The 18836-nt window shown below is 38.2% G+C and overlaps 2 protein-coding genes across 4 annotated transcripts; both read left to right on the top strand.

Moving 5' to 3' along the window:
* Positions 1-1194: 1194 nt before the first annotated feature.
* LOC146390453 (uncharacterized) lies at positions 1195-6280 on the top strand. Its single transcript, XM_084923474.1, has 7 exons — positions 1195-1294; positions 3324-3468; positions 3794-3843; positions 3950-4300; positions 4384-4470; positions 5610-5678; positions 5951-6280. The coding sequence occupies exons 3-7, from the start codon at positions 3801-3803 to the stop codon at positions 6082-6084; spliced, it is 684 nt and encodes a 227-aa protein (XP_084779600.1). The 5' UTR covers positions 1195-1294; positions 3324-3468; positions 3794-3800; the 3' UTR covers positions 6085-6280.
* A 4682-nt stretch (positions 6281-10962) lies between these two features.
* On the top strand, positions 10963-17008 carry LOC146390452 (uncharacterized). Of its 3 annotated transcripts, none has more exons than XM_084923480.1 (9): positions 10963-11442; positions 12410-12478; positions 13366-13447; positions 13551-13672; positions 13998-14047; positions 14154-14504; positions 14589-14675; positions 15257-15386; positions 15479-17008. In XM_084923480.1, coding segments are annotated over exons 5-9 (612 nt in total). In that variant the 5' UTR covers positions 10963-11442; positions 12410-12478; positions 13366-13447; positions 13551-13672; positions 13998-14004; the 3' UTR covers positions 15480-17008. The 3 variants fall into 3 exon arrangements, with proteins under 3 accessions (XP_084779606.1, XP_084779607.1, XP_084779605.1); XM_084923481.1 differs by lacking the exon at positions 10963-11442 and adding an exon at positions 11985-12140; XM_084923479.1 differs by lacking the exon at positions 10963-11442 and adding an exon at positions 11985-12159.
* Positions 17009-18836: the final 1828 nt, after the last annotated feature.

The raw sequence follows: 18836 nt of genomic DNA, 5'->3' as shown, positions 1-18836 counted from the left end.
TTGCGATGGTGGGGTCACGGTCTGGTATCAGGTATTGAGCTGGAGGTCAGCTGAGTTTTCTTAGTGAACCACTTGTTGTAGTCAAATGTTGTGAACATGAATAAAAATCTTGTCGGTTGGATTCTTGACTTTTTAGTTAACAGGACCCAAAGAGTCTGGGTAAATAGGGTCCTGTCCAACCAGGTCTGCTCCTCGACAGGGATTTGTGCACTCACCCTTATCATTTATCCTATATACAAATGTATACAAATATATGTTAGAGTAAGTTTGAAAATAGGGCCATTTTAAAGTATGCAGACAACTTTCAGGCTGCTCCAGGAAAACAGATCCAGCCACGGCCCAGTTCTTGCTGAGTTTGTCAAATGCTGTGATTAGTCCTGCATTCAGTTGAGCAAGACTAAGTGTAAGACTAAAGACATGATCATTAATAAAACAACAAGCATGCACCCAAAGTCACTTTTATCGAAATTCAGATTGTGGAGTGTGTTCAGTGTCATAAATATCCTGGAACAGTTATTGATTCAAAGCTTCATTTTAAAGCAAATTTAAAACAAGAAGCTCTCTCATGTTTGAGAAGGCGTTCTTGTTTCTACATTGATAAAACCACAATGATTTTATTTATATCTACTCTTCATTGGATCTGCTTTATGTTTTTCTTTGGTGGCTTAAGAGGCTGATAAAGTGCGTAACAGTTTGTCAGCTGCTCGGATCCAGTTTTACTGCTGTGTTCACTGGTACAGCGGAGTTATTAACCTTTAACTAAAACTGAAAGAAAAGATGAAACATAAACAAAGATATGAGCGGTCACTTACCACTAATGCCTCACCTCACTGATAGGAGAAGTGCTGAGTATATGTTATCTTATGTTCTCGTGACTTGAAAGTAAAGCCAACTGAATACAAATCTACTGAGAGGGGAAGCGACAAGAGTTTGCATTTGATTCTCGAGTAGGCTTTGTTGTGTTCCTTTTTCATTTAAACAAATGTACCTGTTATTTTATGTGCATGGTTTATTTATTTATCTATAAAATGTCTTTAAGTGTAGGTAGTAAAGTAGCAGGTCCAAAAAAACAACAGCTCTGTTTTACTGTAATGTAAATGTTTAATCACAGTCTGTAAAGCAGGGTGTGACTGGAATGAGCAGTTTGGATACTTTGTGTTTGTCACGTGTCTGAATAGACAGGTTTAACAGTGAGCTGAAGCTTCTTCTTTATCTGAAATATTCAGGTGGTTGTTTGTTCTTTCAGCTTATTAAATCAAAGTGGACAGATTGCGGGTCGCTCTCCTACAAACAAGTAAGTAGACTTTAAAACATCCTGTGTGAACGTGTGTGCTTTTGTTGTTTACTTTGTGATGCAGGCACCTTTTAAAAAAAGACCGTATGGTATGTGGGCAAACCATAATCAGTTTCAAGAAGCGTCAGAAAAGCAAATAGCTACCATGACAGAAAAAGCAGGACAGAGACAGGAAAGCAGCTTTTAGTTTGCTCATGTGATGCAAAACAAGAAACACAACAAGGGGTTTTATGAAAGTGCGCAACAGGAAGAAAACAGCGGCACAGTGGTGTCTACAGTGCTAGTAATGCTTAGGCTATAATAATAATAATAATAATAATAATAATAATAATAATAATAATAATAATAACAATAAAAATAGTATCTCTATTACTATTATTGCTATTATTATGTTGCTGTTGTTTTGTTGTTTACCTGAATTAATGACGTGACACAGTAAAAACATAAATAAGGAAACAAAACATACACAGATCCCTTGACCTTGATGTCCCTTGGGGCCGTCTCATTTGACCTAATTTATTTTGCTACTGACCATCGACCCCATGGACTAATGTTCAGCTTCAGTTTAATTCCGTTTCATTAATATAGCACCAAATCAAGACAAGCTTTATATTATAAGGTAACAACCCTACAATAATATTAATATATATATATATATATATATATATATGAGCGAAAACTACAACAATCATATGACCTCCTATGAGCAAGTGTTTTGGCAACAGTGGGAAGGAAAAACTCCCTTTTTTTTTTTTTTTTTTTGTGTCCCGTTTGGATCTTTAGCCATCATAATTGTTGTCTTAAGGCCAAGAAAGATGCCAAGCGGATTTATTTTACCAAGTGGATCATCATGGCCTTGCCATATTGGTCCATTTGATTGACCTTTATTATAATTATGAATTTATTTTATTTTCGGTTGCTACAAACGGGACAGACGTGACTAGGGGATAGGACAGGGAGAAAGAATGAAAGAAAGAGAGGGAGCGAAAGAAAACCAAAGGGGAGAAGAGACGGTGAGAAGGGGGGGAGGAAAGGAAAGAACAAACAAACAAACAAAACACCTGGATCACCTGTATGGAGAAAAAAAACAGAAGAGAAAGCAAACAACAAAGAGCAACATAATAAAAACAGCACCATCACAATAAACTAGCTAGCAGTAGATAACAGTAGATACTAAATAATAAACGATATTGTGCAGCACGCAAGATAGACAGCGCACAATGTGCTTTGAGGCAGCAGCCAAGAAAGGTGTAGTCTGCGTCTGTGAACACCCGTGTGTACACCTGTGTGCATACCTGTGTGGATCAGCATGCTTGTATTCCGAAGGTTTCTCCATGTAACGATCTGCTAGGGAGTGTGGGGAGCCATAGCCCCGTCCACCAGGGTATGAAGCAGGTATGGAGGAGATCCAGGCCCCAGATATCCAGAGGCCCCAGAGTACAAGGACCCGAGGAGGACCACCAAAGGGGGGGGAACCGTGCCACCCTCCTGGGAAGAGCTGAGTAGAGCCCCAAAGGAGAGGTCACCCCGCAGCTACGGAGCAGAGGCCAGAGGGGGTTGCAGTGGCGTGCCCGCGGGCTCTGCCGGCAGCCAGCTGTGCCAGAGAGGACCGAGCTTCAGGCCCAGAGGCCTGAGGGCATCCCACCCCCCGGAAGGAGCCCAGCCGGGCCACAGGCGCCCGGCCCCGCCAATCGGCCACCAGGAGTGAGCCGGTACAAAAACTCCCTTTTAACAGGAAGAAACCTCCAGCAGAACCAGGCTCAGGGAGGGGCGGTCATCTTACGTGACTATTTTACAAGCTGTAAAAGACACCAAGAGATTAATACTAACTAATAATTAAATGCAGGAGGTGTATAAACACAGTGAGCGAAACAGGTGACTGAAGAAGAAACAAGCAATGCATCATGGGAATCCCACAGCAGCCTAGGCCTACTGCTGCATAACTAAGAGAGGATTCAGGGTCACCTTTTACTGTCCGGTCTGATGAGCTAAACTTGTTTTTCTTTTCTTTTCTTTTTTCCTTTTACAGGTCATTGTAATACAGGTGCATTACAGTGTCACTTTAGCACACCCAGTAAAGTCAACAGGAAAACTTTACATGCTCTTCCGTGTTCGTAGAGAGGAGCTCATGGTTCGTAGAGACAGCTGCCAGAGACGGAGAAACACAAGAACAGGTAGAAAACGAAGCCTAAAAACATCTAAACATGTTATTGGAGTAATACTGAAAACACACTTCACTCTGATGTCAACAGACCATTTTAAATCTCGTAGCTGAAACATGCGCAGAATTATGATCATGGTTTGGATCATAGACGTACATTAATTCATGTGCTGGTTAGCTGCACAGAAACAGTGTCTGTGTACACTCTGTGTGGGGAAATCACTCAGTGGTTTTTAAGCTGGTGAAAAATGTGAAATATTTCACTTTTATTTTTATTGTTTTTTTTTTAAAAAAAAAGATATTTATTAAAACATTCTTCCTCTGATTCATTCTCACAGAGAGAAGATGATCAGGATCCTTCTGTTTCTCGGCCTGGCGTCCTCTGTCTGTGAGTGTCCACATTTAAACACAGTAATCTTTTGGTAAATTCAAATAAATAAATAAATAAAAAGGATAAATAAATACACAATAATGGGGTGGTGTCTTCTCAACAGGGACGTTTGTTTTGAAAAGGACTGCGACTGTCTTTGAGGCTAAGGAGGACGACAACATCACCATCAGATTGGACAGTCAGCTCCAAGCTGACGTGTCTCTGGCTGACATGATGTGTGTTTTCCACTCAGACGTCACTAAGATTTTGTTTAAAATGATCAGAGGAGTGGAGGACTCTGAGTCTCAGGATGAGCAGTTTGCAGGACGAGTTCAGACTGACAGAGACGCTCTGAGAGGAGGACGAATCAGACTTCATCTGTCCAGAGTCACAGCTGAAGACTCTGGAAGCTACAGGTGTGACGTGGCTGCCGACTACGACGACAGCCTGAAGAGATGGAGGCTCGAGACAAATGGTAAGTTGACTCCTGTATCTCTTTACGACTGGGCTGTAGCTACAATGTTCAGATTTTCATCTAATTCAGATTTTCGTCCTCAGAAAATTTTGTTTTGAGTGTGGGTCAAACCTCTGATGAAAACAGCACTTATGTCTTACTCAGACCTCTGATATTTGGACTACCAAAAGGTAAATCAACAATCTTTATCCACAGTTCTGAGTACCCTTTTTAACACATCACACTTTAGTCGTCTAAAAGGTTTGGTGTTCGAAATTTACAGTGAATTGTGGAATTATTCTGTCAGGGGCTGGGTCTGTGACCGAGCAATTTGAGTGCTTTTTGTAAATATGTGTTTTATTATAAATATATGTGTAGTTCTGTAGGTTTTAGATGAGTGTATTCTAGTTTAGGTCCATCTAGGTCCTCTTCTGTAAGTCTGTTCTGGTCTTCTCTAGGTAGTTTGTCATGTATTTGTTGTCTGCGTATTTCATGTTGTCTAGTTTGTGATGTCATGCCAGCGTCTCTGTGTTTCCTGTTGTATTTTGGAAGTCTAGTGGTCCCTTGTTCAGTGTGCTTAGTTTTATAGTTCCCCTGTGGTGTCATTATATTCATTAGTGTCAGCTGTTTCCCCATGTGTTTCCACTTCCTCTGATCATCCCTTGTGTGTGTTTAGCCTGTCTTTGTCAGAATGTCTGTGTTACCACGCCGAGTCATAGAAATCATAGCAGTCATAGTCTTTATAGTTGTCTCTATGTTTCGTCACAGTTGTCTTTTAGTTTTCCCAGTATGGGTTCCAGTTTAGTTGTCGCTCCTGTTTTTGCCTTTGTTCATGTTTACCAGCCTAAATAAAACAGCTCGCTTTTGGTTCAAGTCTCCGCTCCGTCTTCTTCTCTGTCTGGATTTGGGTCCACTGCTTCACTACACCGGCGTACCCCGCCGTGACATATTTAAGTTAAAATTGTCTGAACTTCATCACATTTGTGATAGCTTCCACGCAATCAAACAAGCATGTAATGAACACAGGGCGACATCTCACGGGAAATACATGTTATAGATATATAATTTTAAATAACATGATGTTCATTATGCAATCATTTATCGTTTGGGGCAAATTTCTTATTCATAATCAAGTTTTTCATGCTTTATTAATCAAAAAAAGAATAACAACTTACTTTTTTCAGTGGATAGATGCATGTAATTTTGATTGATGTATTTGGTTTTGTCTTTTTATTACATCTACTTTTGAACCTAGTTTTTTTTAAATTATTATTATTTCTGTTTCTATTGTTTAAGCTTTCCTGTGTCTACCTTTGTTTTATCTGTACAGGTTTTGCGTCTCTGCGCATGATTGCGAGGAAAATAAAGGTGGACGACAAAAAGAAAGTTTTGATTGCAGGTGATACTGAAGTTAATTCAGGAGTTTGAAAAGACGGTGGTGGGTTTACTCATTGATCAACTGCAAAAAGATTTGCCAACTGTGACATCACAGAGCTTTCTTGCTGCACAACAAGCCCAATTCTTACCCTTAAAGTCTAAATACAATGTTTAGTTTCCAGATTTGTTCCTTTTTGTGTTTGACAATTGGCTGATTTCTGTGCCTGTACTGTTACGTCCCTTTTGTTGGCTTTGATAAAATTGTTTATTTTATGGTCTGTTTTCCCCACACAGGTCCAAAGCCAGCAGAAGAAAGGGCATGTCATGAAAAAATCTCATTATTTGTTCTAATGGCATTTTTAAATGTGGCAACTGCAGGAGTTGTAGTACTTTTCATAAGAGGTCTTTATAACCTGTTACAATGTTAAGGTACACTGGCAAACTTTGGATCGAAATGTTTGACTCATTTGTCCTTGTTTGATTTAGTCTGACTGTCCTGTTTATTGTTACAGTTCAACACCACATGGAAACGTCCACACTGTAATAAAATGACTTAAATCAACCGTGAATTCCCTGCCTGTTAATGTTGTGAATTTAATTTAATTAAATTCTATTGCTGTGCTTAAAAAATAAATACAAAAATAAAAAAATATAAGTAAAAGAAAGGGAGTCTTTGCATCTGTAAGATTTCCTTCAAACGAGGAAAAAATAGAAAAGTCATATGTGAAGTTACAACACTGTCAATGGAAAATTGTACTTAGTAGTCAGTATAATCTTTTAATGATATAAGTTTGCATATGGTAGAATACTGCATGTAATCATTTGTGTTTAGAAGTATATAGTTGGTGGCATATTGAAAGAATGTCTCATCCTAGGAAGTCTGTAACAACGGTGTGTACTTTCCAGGGTGTTCTGGCACTCACCCCCACATCCTAGGAGCATGGGAAAGGTCGTACCTTGTCTTATTGTTTTACGGTAGGATTAACGTAGCTATGTCAGTTTTAGTCTAAGTGCCTTTTTTACATATAGATGAACTGTTGGATTTTCCAGACCAGCAGGTTAAGGGAAGTCGTTTATGGGGTCACACACACACACACACACACACACACACACACACACACACACACGCACACGCACACACATACATATACACCTCCACATTCCAATGTAAGGAACAAATGCTCACTGAAGTATATAAATAAAGACCGGGGCAGTCTCTCAGTGCTAGTCTTTGAGGCTCAGTCTTGTGTGTGAGCTCTGGTGACTGCCCTTGTATACAAGTAAAACTGTGTTTCTCCTCTCTGATTCTCAGCTGAAGAAGTGTCTTAGAATATATCTCTTAACAAACACTGATTCTTAGCTCTAAGTCAAACAAATTATTTTAGAAAAAAAAAACATCATAATAGACCCAGTGAGTTATGGTGTCCATTTCCCAAATACATTACATACTTTTTTTCTTTAAAATATATGTAAGTAAAGCAGATCATGGAGTCAGCATTTGAAAGTTTCAAAGTATACTGCATGCACTCTTTTGTCACTGACTTTGCAGTACTTTAAAAGGATCCCAGAACAGAAACACTGATCTTAACCACCCCATCTAGCGCTGCAATTGCACTATAATTTTAGGCAATGGGCTGGATTGTTGAGTAGTATTATCTTTTTTTAATTGTTGATTTTGAGAATAACATGTAAATATTATTTTACATGTGTTATTTTTTTTTCTTAACAGACACAGTTTGTTGAACAATATGTTTAAAATCCAACAACACTACATCAGATGTGACACTCAGATACCCGTTGGATGCTGGGATAGGAAACCATTTTTGGAGATCCCCAGAAAACACAAAGTATCTCTTTGAGGTCCAACCCTACCTTCATTGTTCATTCTTATTTTGTCATGCCTGGCAATGCCAATAAACTTGCCAATGCTTCAAGATTCACTGTCACTTAACAAACAGGTGGCAGCAGCACCCACAGTACACATGTTCAGAAACCAGTATGACAGGACTCCAAGGCCTGTGGTGCAGGGCTGTGTCCAACTTTTTATGAGCTCTATGCAAGATTCTGTTTGTGGACTGTGCAATTATTAACCTACAGAGAATGATAACAAAAGGTCAACAATGGGGCTCATCTAAGTCCATGTTATTCTTGAAATTTAGATTTTATTCTCTGAATGAACAATTAAAAAAACATAATACTAAATAACAGACACTCCATTTTCTTCATAAATGATCATTTTAAATGTAAGAAACTTAAACTTAGCTTTTAAACAGCCCTGCTAAGATTGGCAACCTGTCCAGGGTTTACCTTGCCTCACCACAGGCTTACTCATAGGGAGTCATTTGATTTTGGGGTTGTTTGGGTTTTCTTTATATTTTTGTAGGTTCTTTACCTTACAATATAAAGCACATTGTTGCTGTTATTTGGTGCTATATAAATAAAACTGAATTACACTGAATAGGGCCTATCCAAGCTACCCTCATGACCCTGGTATGGACAAGTGGAAGAGAATGAAGTTCTTAAACATGAAATGTAACAACATAAAAATATCTCCCTCCTGCCCTAAGACAATAAATCAATAAACTGGGCCATTTTCCAGTTGAATGGAAAATAAATTCAGTCATTACATTGAATAAAAGAATGCTCAATATCCATATAAAGTAGTGATGTGCGATACCACTGATTTCCTTTCCGATCCGATACCAAGTAAAATTCAGGGTGGTATCGACGATACTGATCCGATACCGATACTTTGTACAAAAACGTATTTCAGTTATTGTATCTCAAATTATAGCATCATAATGATTACAGGACATCAGATTACTTGTTCTTATCGCTTAATAATGCACAGTTATCATATAGAAATAAAAAAAACTGAAGTTGTGCGCTATTTGAACATGTTGCCTGCCTGCAGCACTAAAGGACTCTGTGAGAGACGTCTGTCTCGCCCTAGCAGCACCTGTCCCTGTCCTCCTCTTCAGTTCGCCTCAACATAAGCTCGTCATATTCTGTGATATGATTTACTCTGAAGTGCTTGATGAGATTAGTAGTGTTGCCACAACACTTCACTTTCTTGCCACACGTATTTCTAACTACGTCTCAACCGTTTGTGGAAGTAAAATATGTCTGCACATGACTCCATTTACGCTCAGCCATTGTTGTGAGTGTGCACACCAAGGGGCTGGACACATTTATACAAACGTTCTTCGCACATGACTATGGCAGGCGGAAGACTAAGTATTTCCTTCCAATGTAGACAATCCAAATGATATAGTTTATTTGCACTCTGTTCCTGTTAATGATAACCTACAAATTTACCCTAAATTACTAAAATATCGATATTTTAACATGAGTATCGATTCTAGAACATAAATGACTGGTATCGGAGGAATCGATATTTCAGTATCGATCCGCACATCACTAATATAAAGGAACAAAGAACAACTCAAGATAGAAACAAAACAAAATGGCATAATAGCTATAATTAAAATTTAATAAACATGTATCTATCTTGTTTATTAAAGAAGAGCATCTATTTGACAAGAATACTGATGCTGTAGTTGGAAATGAATCATATATAAGTCTCTATTCCACCAAACTGCTTCCTGGATTTCAATTAACATTAAGTGATTGATTTCTGTATGACTTTATCAGTATCTCACATTGTTGGATTTTTAACCTAATCTTTTTTGCACTGCTGCTTCAGTTCATTGAGGTTTGCAGACATTTGTGTATGTCCAGCTTGCTTGAGGTCCCGCTACACCAGTTAAATACAGTCGAGGTCTTGTCTGATTGGGCCACTGCAGCCTCTTGATTCATTGCTGGTGTGTTTGGGATCATCACCCTGTTTAAGCCAAGTTTTAGCTTTCGGACAGATGGCTTTACATTTGGCTGTAGAATAATTTGTTATGCAGCAGAGTGCATGGCTGACTCAGTGACTACAGAGTGCACAGATCCAGTGGCTGGACAACAAGCCCAAATCCTTCCCTTTCACCACCGCACAGGCAGTTGGTATGATTTGTTTGTGTTGGTTTGGTTTTCTCTGAACATGGGGCTATGAGTTGCGGACAGATATCCCCACTTTGGTCTTATTTGTCCAAAAAGCATTGTTCCAGAAGTCATGTGTTTTGTCCAACTTTGCAAACCTAGCTGTGCGGCTGTGTTCTTTTTAGAGATGGGATGCTTTCTCCTGGAAATCCTTCCAACCATCCACACAGTTTCTCAGGGCATTGCATGGTCTGACTCTTGGGAACATTGTCTTGATGGACCTGTGTGGTCCTCCTCATGTGGGTCCAGTTAGGTTTTTGTTGTGTGATTTTTTTTGATCCTGTCTTATGTTATGTTTACATTAACACCGCTGGGTTTTTTGTCTTGCTTTCCGAGCCTCACATTTGGATCCCACTCTGCCTGCTACACAGCGGAGCCTCGACGATAAGTGTATAACAGTGAGTGCTCAATACTTCTAAAGATGATCAAAAGAAAAAGACAAAAGACATAGAGAGGAGGGAAAATGTATTTTAACAAAATTAGACTTTATTTATTTCAAAGTGATGTCATTAAATATAAAATGGTACAGCAGCTGATACAAAAGAAAAAGTCATGACACCACAATACATAGTCAAAATGCTGGGTTCGCCTATGTAGGTACTCAGTTAATTGTAGTCTAACGACGACACCTGTTTATAAACTTAACTCTGTATTATTAATGTTTACATTGGTGAAACACTGCAGTTTATGGTCTCAGAATATGTTTTTTTCAACCTTATTAACATCAACCTCATATCCTCATGATGATTTCTGGAAATTCAGAGCTAACATATTACATTTAGACACCAATTCTGCCTGATGTTTTGTTTTTGTTTTGTTTTTTTAATGTTGATTCTGATGTTTCCAGGCTTCTGGTATTAAGAGTTAAAATAAATAAAGAAGCCATTTTTAAAGTGAGTTGAGTTCATTTCAGGACATGTTTGAGCAGTGTGTGGTTCTTCTTTAACCCTTTAAGACCTACCATAGAACCAAGTCCGCCAGAGCTTATATTATATTTTTACATGGTGTGGTGCCATTTTTGGGAGCATTTCAAGTTGCTATACATCAATACAACAATTATAGCCCAGATTTTAATAATATGTATTCATTAAGTGCATAGTAATTACATAAATTGCAAAAAAGTGCAATAAACTACAAAAAAATTGAAAATCGTTTTTGCTTTTTTAACATATATTTCTAGTTAGAGAAATTTAAGAGGCTTATCCCTCAAAACTGTAAATACAAAAAAGTTGCACAAAATAGTTTACTACCACAGGAAATTTATTTTGAGTGTCTTCATAGTTTTATTTTTGAAATACACCAATTTTTATATACTGCAGGAAAAACGAAAATAAATATTATACTGCAAATTTGCAAAAAAGCAGCATATGCATCAAAATAAACTATTTCCAGCAGTGCAATATGAGTCCTAAGCATCCCAGAAACGACACAGAAAGTCATAAAGTCAAAGATAACTTTTAAAAACACCAGCACAGGCCCTGAGGCCCTGATGGTAAAAAAAAAAACTACATTTCCGCGAAAATGACGTCACTTCCGGTTTCGGGCAGGTAATGGCGGACATGCAAAAGTTCGCGCTGACGTCTATTCCAACGTAGGAAGTGTTATGAACAGCTGATCGGATCGGCAAAGCGTGTTTCTGGAATATTATGTTTTTGTTGCTGCAAGTGCTTTTTATGCAGTTTTTGCAAAGCGATATGTGGAAGGAAACTGTGACCTAGGACAAGCTGATGGCATAAGATGTAAGTACAACTCCTCCGGTTTCATATGCAAAAAAAAATTTTGCGCTAGCTTATGTGGTTGCAGAGCTACCGGGATTTAAAAATAGTTACGCAAAACAGAGCGTGCCCGCTCGGACCGGCTCTAAAGGGTTAATAACTCAGTATTGCAGTCACATGTTAACAAGTGAAAGAAAAGAAAGATTGTTTACACATTTGCTTCTTTTGTCACTTTAACCCCCGATGTCATTACTCTTATTTTTGCAGACAGTTTGAGTTATAAATAATATAAATATAAATCTTTATGTGAAAATAATTTCCTTACAAAGTTTTTAAACAGTTTTTGGATCCAAAAACACTTTATTAGCCTGTGATGATCCAAATAAACCTCCTAAAACTAAATAACAAGTGAGACTCTGACACTTAAATAAAGTGCGTAACAGCTTGTCAGCTGATCTGATCCAGTTTTACTGACAACGGCACTGAGTCATTGTGCTTTAAGTCAAAATGAAAGTGAAACTAAAACACACGGGGCAATAAACAACAAGAAAAAAAACCCAACAGATGAATGCTGACTGGCCAGTATATCATGATATCACTGATAGGAGGAGGAGTCTTGTACACATGTTATGTTGTGTTATTATAGAACTGAAGCAAAACGCAGTATCGACGCGTTGAAGCGAATAAAAAGCTACCAACGGGAAGAAGAAGAGACAACAGGAGTATGAACTTGATCTTTTAGTATGTTTTGCTGTGTTTCTGTGTCATTCTTCCTTGTTTTGTACTGCAGTTGATATTTATTTATTATTATTACGTTTTTATCTCTTTCTTAAAATGCCTTTGTAAAGTAGCAGGACTAAAATGTTACATGTCCGATAATGAACACGTTTGATCACAGTCTGTAAAGAGGATGTGACTGGGATTAACAGTTTGAACACTTTGTGGTATTCTGCTTCATCCGAAACATTCACAGTGTTGTTTGTTCTTCCAGCTGATCATCAGTTGACAGAACTGATGTGGTAGAAAGTGGACAGATCGCCGATCGCTCTCTTACAAACAAGTAAGTAGACGTTAAAACATCCTGCGTGAACGTGTGTGCTCCTGTTGTTTACTTTCTGTTGCACTCACTGTTTAAACAAGCTATGTGGGCTAATTTTCATCAGATTGGAAACAGGATAAAAAACAAAACAAAACAAATATCTCACAGAAAAAGGACAGAGAAAGACAAACAGCTCTTAGTTGGTTCATGTGATACAAAACATGAAAACCCAAAGGGGGTTTTATGAAAGTGCGCAACATCAAGTAAAGAGCGGCATAGCGGTGTTTACAGTGTCAATAAGAGTTTATAATAATAATAATAATAATAATAATAATAATTTTGTTGTTGTTGTTGTCAAAAACACGAGGCTTGTGGCTTTTCCTATCATAAAAAACAGAAAACTGAATGTCTATGTGCAAAATAAAAGACACGCACCAGATAGGAAGATGCAACGCGCGTTCGCGTACATATAAAAGGCACTGTTTTTGTCCGCTAGAGTGGGATTTTCTGCACCAAATCTCTGTGCATTCATCATTTGCCTCCTGCAACCACTTTTCCGAGAATACGCGCTGCTTTTGCGGTTCGGACTCCTTCTGACATTTCTTTGGAGGTGGAGGAACACCAGAGTAATTGCTTAAAGGAGCTTCTTCGACATCTTTAGGAGGTCTAAACAAATGTCTTTCCTCCTCCAGAAAATCTTATGTACGCAAACACGCGTTGCAACTTCTTATCTGGTGCGCGTCTTTTATTTTGACAGCGAATGCGCACCTGCGGATATGTGCACCCCTGGATATAGAAAACTATATTAACCATTTAACAAATTGTTAAAAAAAATTTCAACAAAATAAATCAAAATAAATCTGAATCTGTCTAAAAAGTTCATTAAATATATTTTTGTGAAATTTCAGGAAGGAGATTTAAATCGACAGTGAGCACGTGACCTTGATTGTCCCTTTGAGGCCTTCTGAATTTACTTCATTTAATTTTCTGGTGAGCACCGATCGTCGTTGCCTAATGTTCAGTTTTGTTATCTGTGAGGTCTGATGAAATGAAAATCAATAACACTGATATTTTTTCTTTTTAAATTTCACAGGTCACTAAGTGTAATGCACCCAGTAAAGTCAACAGGAAAACTTTACATGCTCTTCCGTGTTCGTAGAGAGGAGCTCATGGTTCGTAGAGACAGCTGCCAGAGACGGAGAAACACAAGAACAGGTAGAAAACGAAGCCTAAAAACATCTGAATATGTTAGTGGAGTAATACTGAAAAACACACTTCACTCTGATGTCAACAGACCATTTTAAATCTCGTAGCTGAAACATGCGCAGAATTATGATCATGGTTTGGATCATAGACGTACATTAATTCATGTGCTGGTGAGCTGCACAGAAACAGTGTCTGTGTACACTCTGTGTGGGGAAATCACTCAGTGGTTTTTAAGCTGGTGAAAAATGTGAAATATTTCACTTTTATTTTTATTGTTTTTTTTTTTAAAAAAAGATATTTATTAAAACATTCTTCCTCTGATTCATTCTCACAGAGAGAAGATGATCAGGATCCTTCTGTTTCTCGTCCTGGCGTCCTCTGTCTGTGAGTGTCCACATTTAAACACAGTAATCTTTTGGTAAATTCAAATAAATAAATAAATAAAAAGGATAAATAAACACACAATAATGAGGTGGTGTCTTCTCAACAGGGACGTTTGTTTTGAAAAGGACTGCGACTGTCTTTGAGGCCAAGGAGGACGACAGCATCACCATCAGATTGGACAGTCGGCTCCAAACTGACGTGTCTCTGGCTGACATGATGTGTGTTTTCCACTCAGACGTCACTAAGATTTTGTTTAAAATGATCAGAGGAGTGGAGGACTCTGAGTCTCAGCATGAGCAGTTTGCAGGACGAGTTCAGACTGACAGAGACGCTCTGAGAGGAGGACGAATCAGACTTCATCTGTCCAGAGTCACAGCTGAAGACTCTGGAAGCTACAGGTGTGACGTGGCTGCCAACTACGACGACAGCCTGAAGAGATGGAGGCTCGAGACAAATGGTAAGTTGACTCCTGTATCTCTTTAGGACTGGGCTGTATTCATATTGCAGATGAACAAACATTAATTCAGATTTTCATCCTTAGAAAACTTTGTTTTGAGTGTGGGTCGAACCTCTGATGGAGACAGCAGTGATGTCTCACTCAAACCTCCAATGTTTGGACCACCAAAAGGTAAATCAGATTTGAGGAGCTGCATTCAGAGAGTGTTTCAATAAATTTTATTTTTATTTGTCTAAAAAGTTCAGTGTCATAAATTTATAGTAAATTGTGGAATTATTTAAGTTAAAAATGCCTAGACTTCATTACGGTTGTGATCACCTCCACAATGATTTGCACTGACAGGAAAAGTTATAGAAAAAACTATAGAAATGTAATAAAGATAAAACTTAAAGTAACATTCAAATATTTATTTTGGTGTGGAAAATTTCTCATTCATAAAGAAGATGGTCAGAAATCTTTTTGTAAAACACATCAATTAAAACAATAACTTCCTTTTTTCACTGAATAAATCAATATGTCACGCAATTTAGTTTTCTCTGTTCAGGTTTTGCGTCTCTGTACATGAATGTGAGGAAAATAAAGGTGGACAAAATGAAGCTTTTGAGTGCAGGTGATGGGAAAATGATGCAGGGGGGTTTGGGGCACATACAGTATAAGCCATGCATGTGTTACAGAAAGTAAAGGTTACAGCATGCAGGGTGAGAACTCATTACTGTATGTACTGTTTTCAAAAACAATCCTTTGTTTTCTAGATCCACAACTGGCGGGAAGAAAGACAAGTCAGGAGGAAACGGTGCTGTTTGTTCTGGCTGTAGTTTTAATTATTGGAAATGCAGGAACCATCGTACTTTTAATAAAATTTCTTCATGATGGTTTAAAATGGTACGTTGGCAAACTTTTATTGCATCTACATGTTTGACTGTTGTCTGCATTTGATTTTGCCTGACTGTGGTGTTGTGTGTTGTATATTACAGATCAACAACATGATGAAACACTGCTACTGTGTCCCTGATCAAATGAGTCAAACCAACAACAACTTTCTTACCTGCTCCAGTTGTGCTAATGTTAAAAACAAACTAACAAATAAACAACAGCAAAAAAAAGCTCACTATAAGAAAATTACACTTAGAAGATGAAAAAGGACCAAAAAAAAATCAGATGTTAAAATGCTGATTCTTTGCTTTCGAAAATCTTTTTCAGTATTTGTTTCTTTTCTAAATTGAGCCTTTGAACTAAGAGTTGATAGAAACGATATTTCAGAAGCAAATAATTCTACATTTATTGATTTAGGGTTTAATTTCCTCATATATAACGCATATGCAGTATGATGTATTTTTCTCACTTAAAAATACTCAAATGAAGATCAGTGTATATCATGGGGATAACAGCTGTGGGATTTAAGGAAGAAAGAACAGATGTAATTTTCTGTACCATCTCTTCAAAGTCCTTCTTTTGTGTATCTATTACCACATTGTATTCATATGCACAGAGAAATAACTTACTTGTTATTAAAAGGGACTTTGATATATGATTTCATCAGTTAAATTGTACAAGGCATATTGTACAGGGTACAGCAGCCATGAATGCTAATGCTAACTTTATTTGAAACATCTTGTCTGTAGATATTTTGATTCTGTTCTTGAAATAATATTTTGACTTTTAGAAATGTTGTCTTATTCTCAAAATGAAAAACGTAAAAAAAAAAAGTTGTCAGGCAAGTCCCCACAGTGCTGCGTGGTAGACTGCTGCAACAGCTGCCAGCACATGTGTTCTTAAGCTTCCTGTTTTTCTGGTTCTTTTTGTCACACTCTTGGCAGTCAAGACTCTTTGCCAGCTCATCACTCTGGCAGTGCATATCCTGTTTGCTTTGAAGTGAACACAACATGGTTTCAGAGCTGAAGCTAACTGGAGAACTAAGCAGCTATCAGAGATCCATGATATGGACAAAACTGGGGAACGGAATCCGCATTGCAGTTTGATGTGAATCATGGACAAGGCACTGCACTCACACTTCCTGGACTATGGTGTGACCAATTTTTTGAGTGGACAGAGACATTAATCTGAGAGGCAAGAAGAAAGGTGGAGGAATTCTACGGTTTCTCGATATAAAGGGCTTTAATAATTTGGCATTTATAACACAATAATTTCCCTGATTTTGGGTTAAATAAAGCATATTTTATCTCACCTTATTTTTTATTCAGTGAATAAACTCAAAGACTGGAAGCAGCATTAACTGTTAATAATGATTACAGTTTAAAAACCAAGTGCAGTCAAAAGGAAGCATGCGTGTGAGCTGTGAAAGACCTTTTCCAAGTGGGACTTCACTGTATAAGAGTATCATATGGTCATACTGATGCATAAACAGCAAATAAATCCTTGTATCTCCTACTATTAAGTAAACATAACGAGATTGTGATATTTTTCCTTGGTTTACAACATTAGTGGCTAATTTCTAAAGAAATAAAGCACCTCTTATTGTTATATTGTTGCCCCAAGTAAAATAAAGTAATATTTTTACAGAGAGCATTGACTTGCTCATGCTTTAGTGTACAGATTGTGTACCAAAAGCACACAGTATGGTTCTTATATGGGTCTTAAAGGGGGCATGAACGCTCCACAGGCTAATTCACACCATTGAGCCATGCTCTAAATAACTGGCACAGATATAACTCTGTCTATGAAGCTAGATTTAAGAAAAGGGTGCTTGAAGTTCAAGTTTTAAAAACAAGTTTAGCACCATCTTGTGCTAGTAAAGAACGAGACATCACCAGTTTGGCTCGTTGCAGCTAATAGACTTACATTAGTTTATGTTAGCTAACTAATAATAATAATAATAATAATAATAATAATACATTTTATTTGAAAGCGCCTTTCAGAACACTCAAGGACACTGTACATGGTAGAATAATAAAAGCAACATAAAAGCAAGCAGTTTACACAATCATAAAATCATAAGACATAAAATAAATTTAAAATAGCAGAGTGGAGAGGTTATGTGGGATAAGCTATTTTGAACAAGTGAGTTTTGAGTTGGGACTTAAAGAGAGAGAAGGAAGAGACATTTCTTAAATAAGGAGGTAGGGAATTCCAGAGTCGAGGAGCAGAGCAGCTGAAAGCCCTGCTCCCCATGGTGGCAAGACGGGGGGAGGGGACGGAGAGAGAAAGGGAAGAAGACGATCTAAGACACCGAGATGGGGCGGTGATCTGAACCAGATCAGAGAGATATGGAGGAGAGAGATAATGAATAGCCTTAAATGTGTACAAGAGTATTTTGAAATTGATGCGATATTTGACCGGGAGCCAATGAAGCTGCTGCAAGACAGGAGTGATGTGGTGGATAGAAGGGGTCCTGGTGATAATACGGGCAGCAGAGTTTTGGACGCGTTGGAGCTTGTGGATGGATTTTTGAGTAAGACCAAAGAGAAGTGAATTACAATAATCAATCCGGGAAGTAACAAGGCTGTGGACAAGAATGGCAGTGGCATGTGGGGTGAGAAAAGGACGGAGACAATTAATGTTGCGCAATTGAAAATATGCAGACCAAGTGACATTATTAATGTGTGAATTGAAAGATATAGTACTGTCGAGGATGACACCCACGCTTTTCACAGAGGAAGAAATGAAGACCGGCGAGTTATTGATAGTAACAGAGAAACTGTTGGTTCTGGATAATGCTGATTTAGTGCCTACCAAGAGGAGCTCGGATTTATTACTATTGAGTTTGAGAAAATTAGAAGAGAACCATGAATTTAGTTCGGCTAAACAGAGGGTGAGGGAGGCTGGGGGAAGAGCAGAATCAGGTTTAGTGGACAGATAAAGCTGGGTGTCATCGGCATAACAGTGAAAATGGATATTGTATTTACGGAAAATATGTCCAAGCGGTAGAAGGTAGATAATGAAAAGAAGGGGCCCCAGGACAAATCCCTGGGGCACGCCAGTGGTCAGAGGGAAGGGCTGAGAAGTAAAGGATTTGAGTTGAATGAACTGAGTGCAATCAGACAGGTATGATTTAAGCCAGGCTAGTGGAGTATGGGAGAGACCGATGGAGGCTAGCCTACTGAGAAGAATAGAGTGAGAAATAGTGTCAAAAGCAGCACTCAGATCGAGGAGAATAAGAATGGAAAGTAAACCGGAGTCAGCTGCCATAAGAAGATCAGGCACGTGCAGAGGGGGGGGGGCTAGAGGGGCTTGAGCACCCGCCCCTTTCCTGATGAGTGCCCAAAGTGCCCTTTTGTTGAGGCAACTTTTAAAAAATTGTTTTTTTTTTTTATTTAGTTTTTTTATGTGTGTGAGCGTGCAGAGTCCTGTCTGTGCCCCTCAACAATAATATTT

The sequence above is a fragment of the Perissodus microlepis genome, chromosome 3 (genome assembly GCF_051167445.1).
Source record: "Perissodus microlepis isolate ML-2025 ecotype Zambia chromosome 3, ASM5116744v1, whole genome shotgun sequence".
Lineage (NCBI taxonomy): Eukaryota > Metazoa > Chordata > Actinopteri > Cichliformes > Cichlidae > Perissodus > Perissodus microlepis.
The sequence above is the reverse complement of the archived record's forward strand: the minus strand, read 5'-3'. Positions and strand labels throughout refer to the sequence as shown.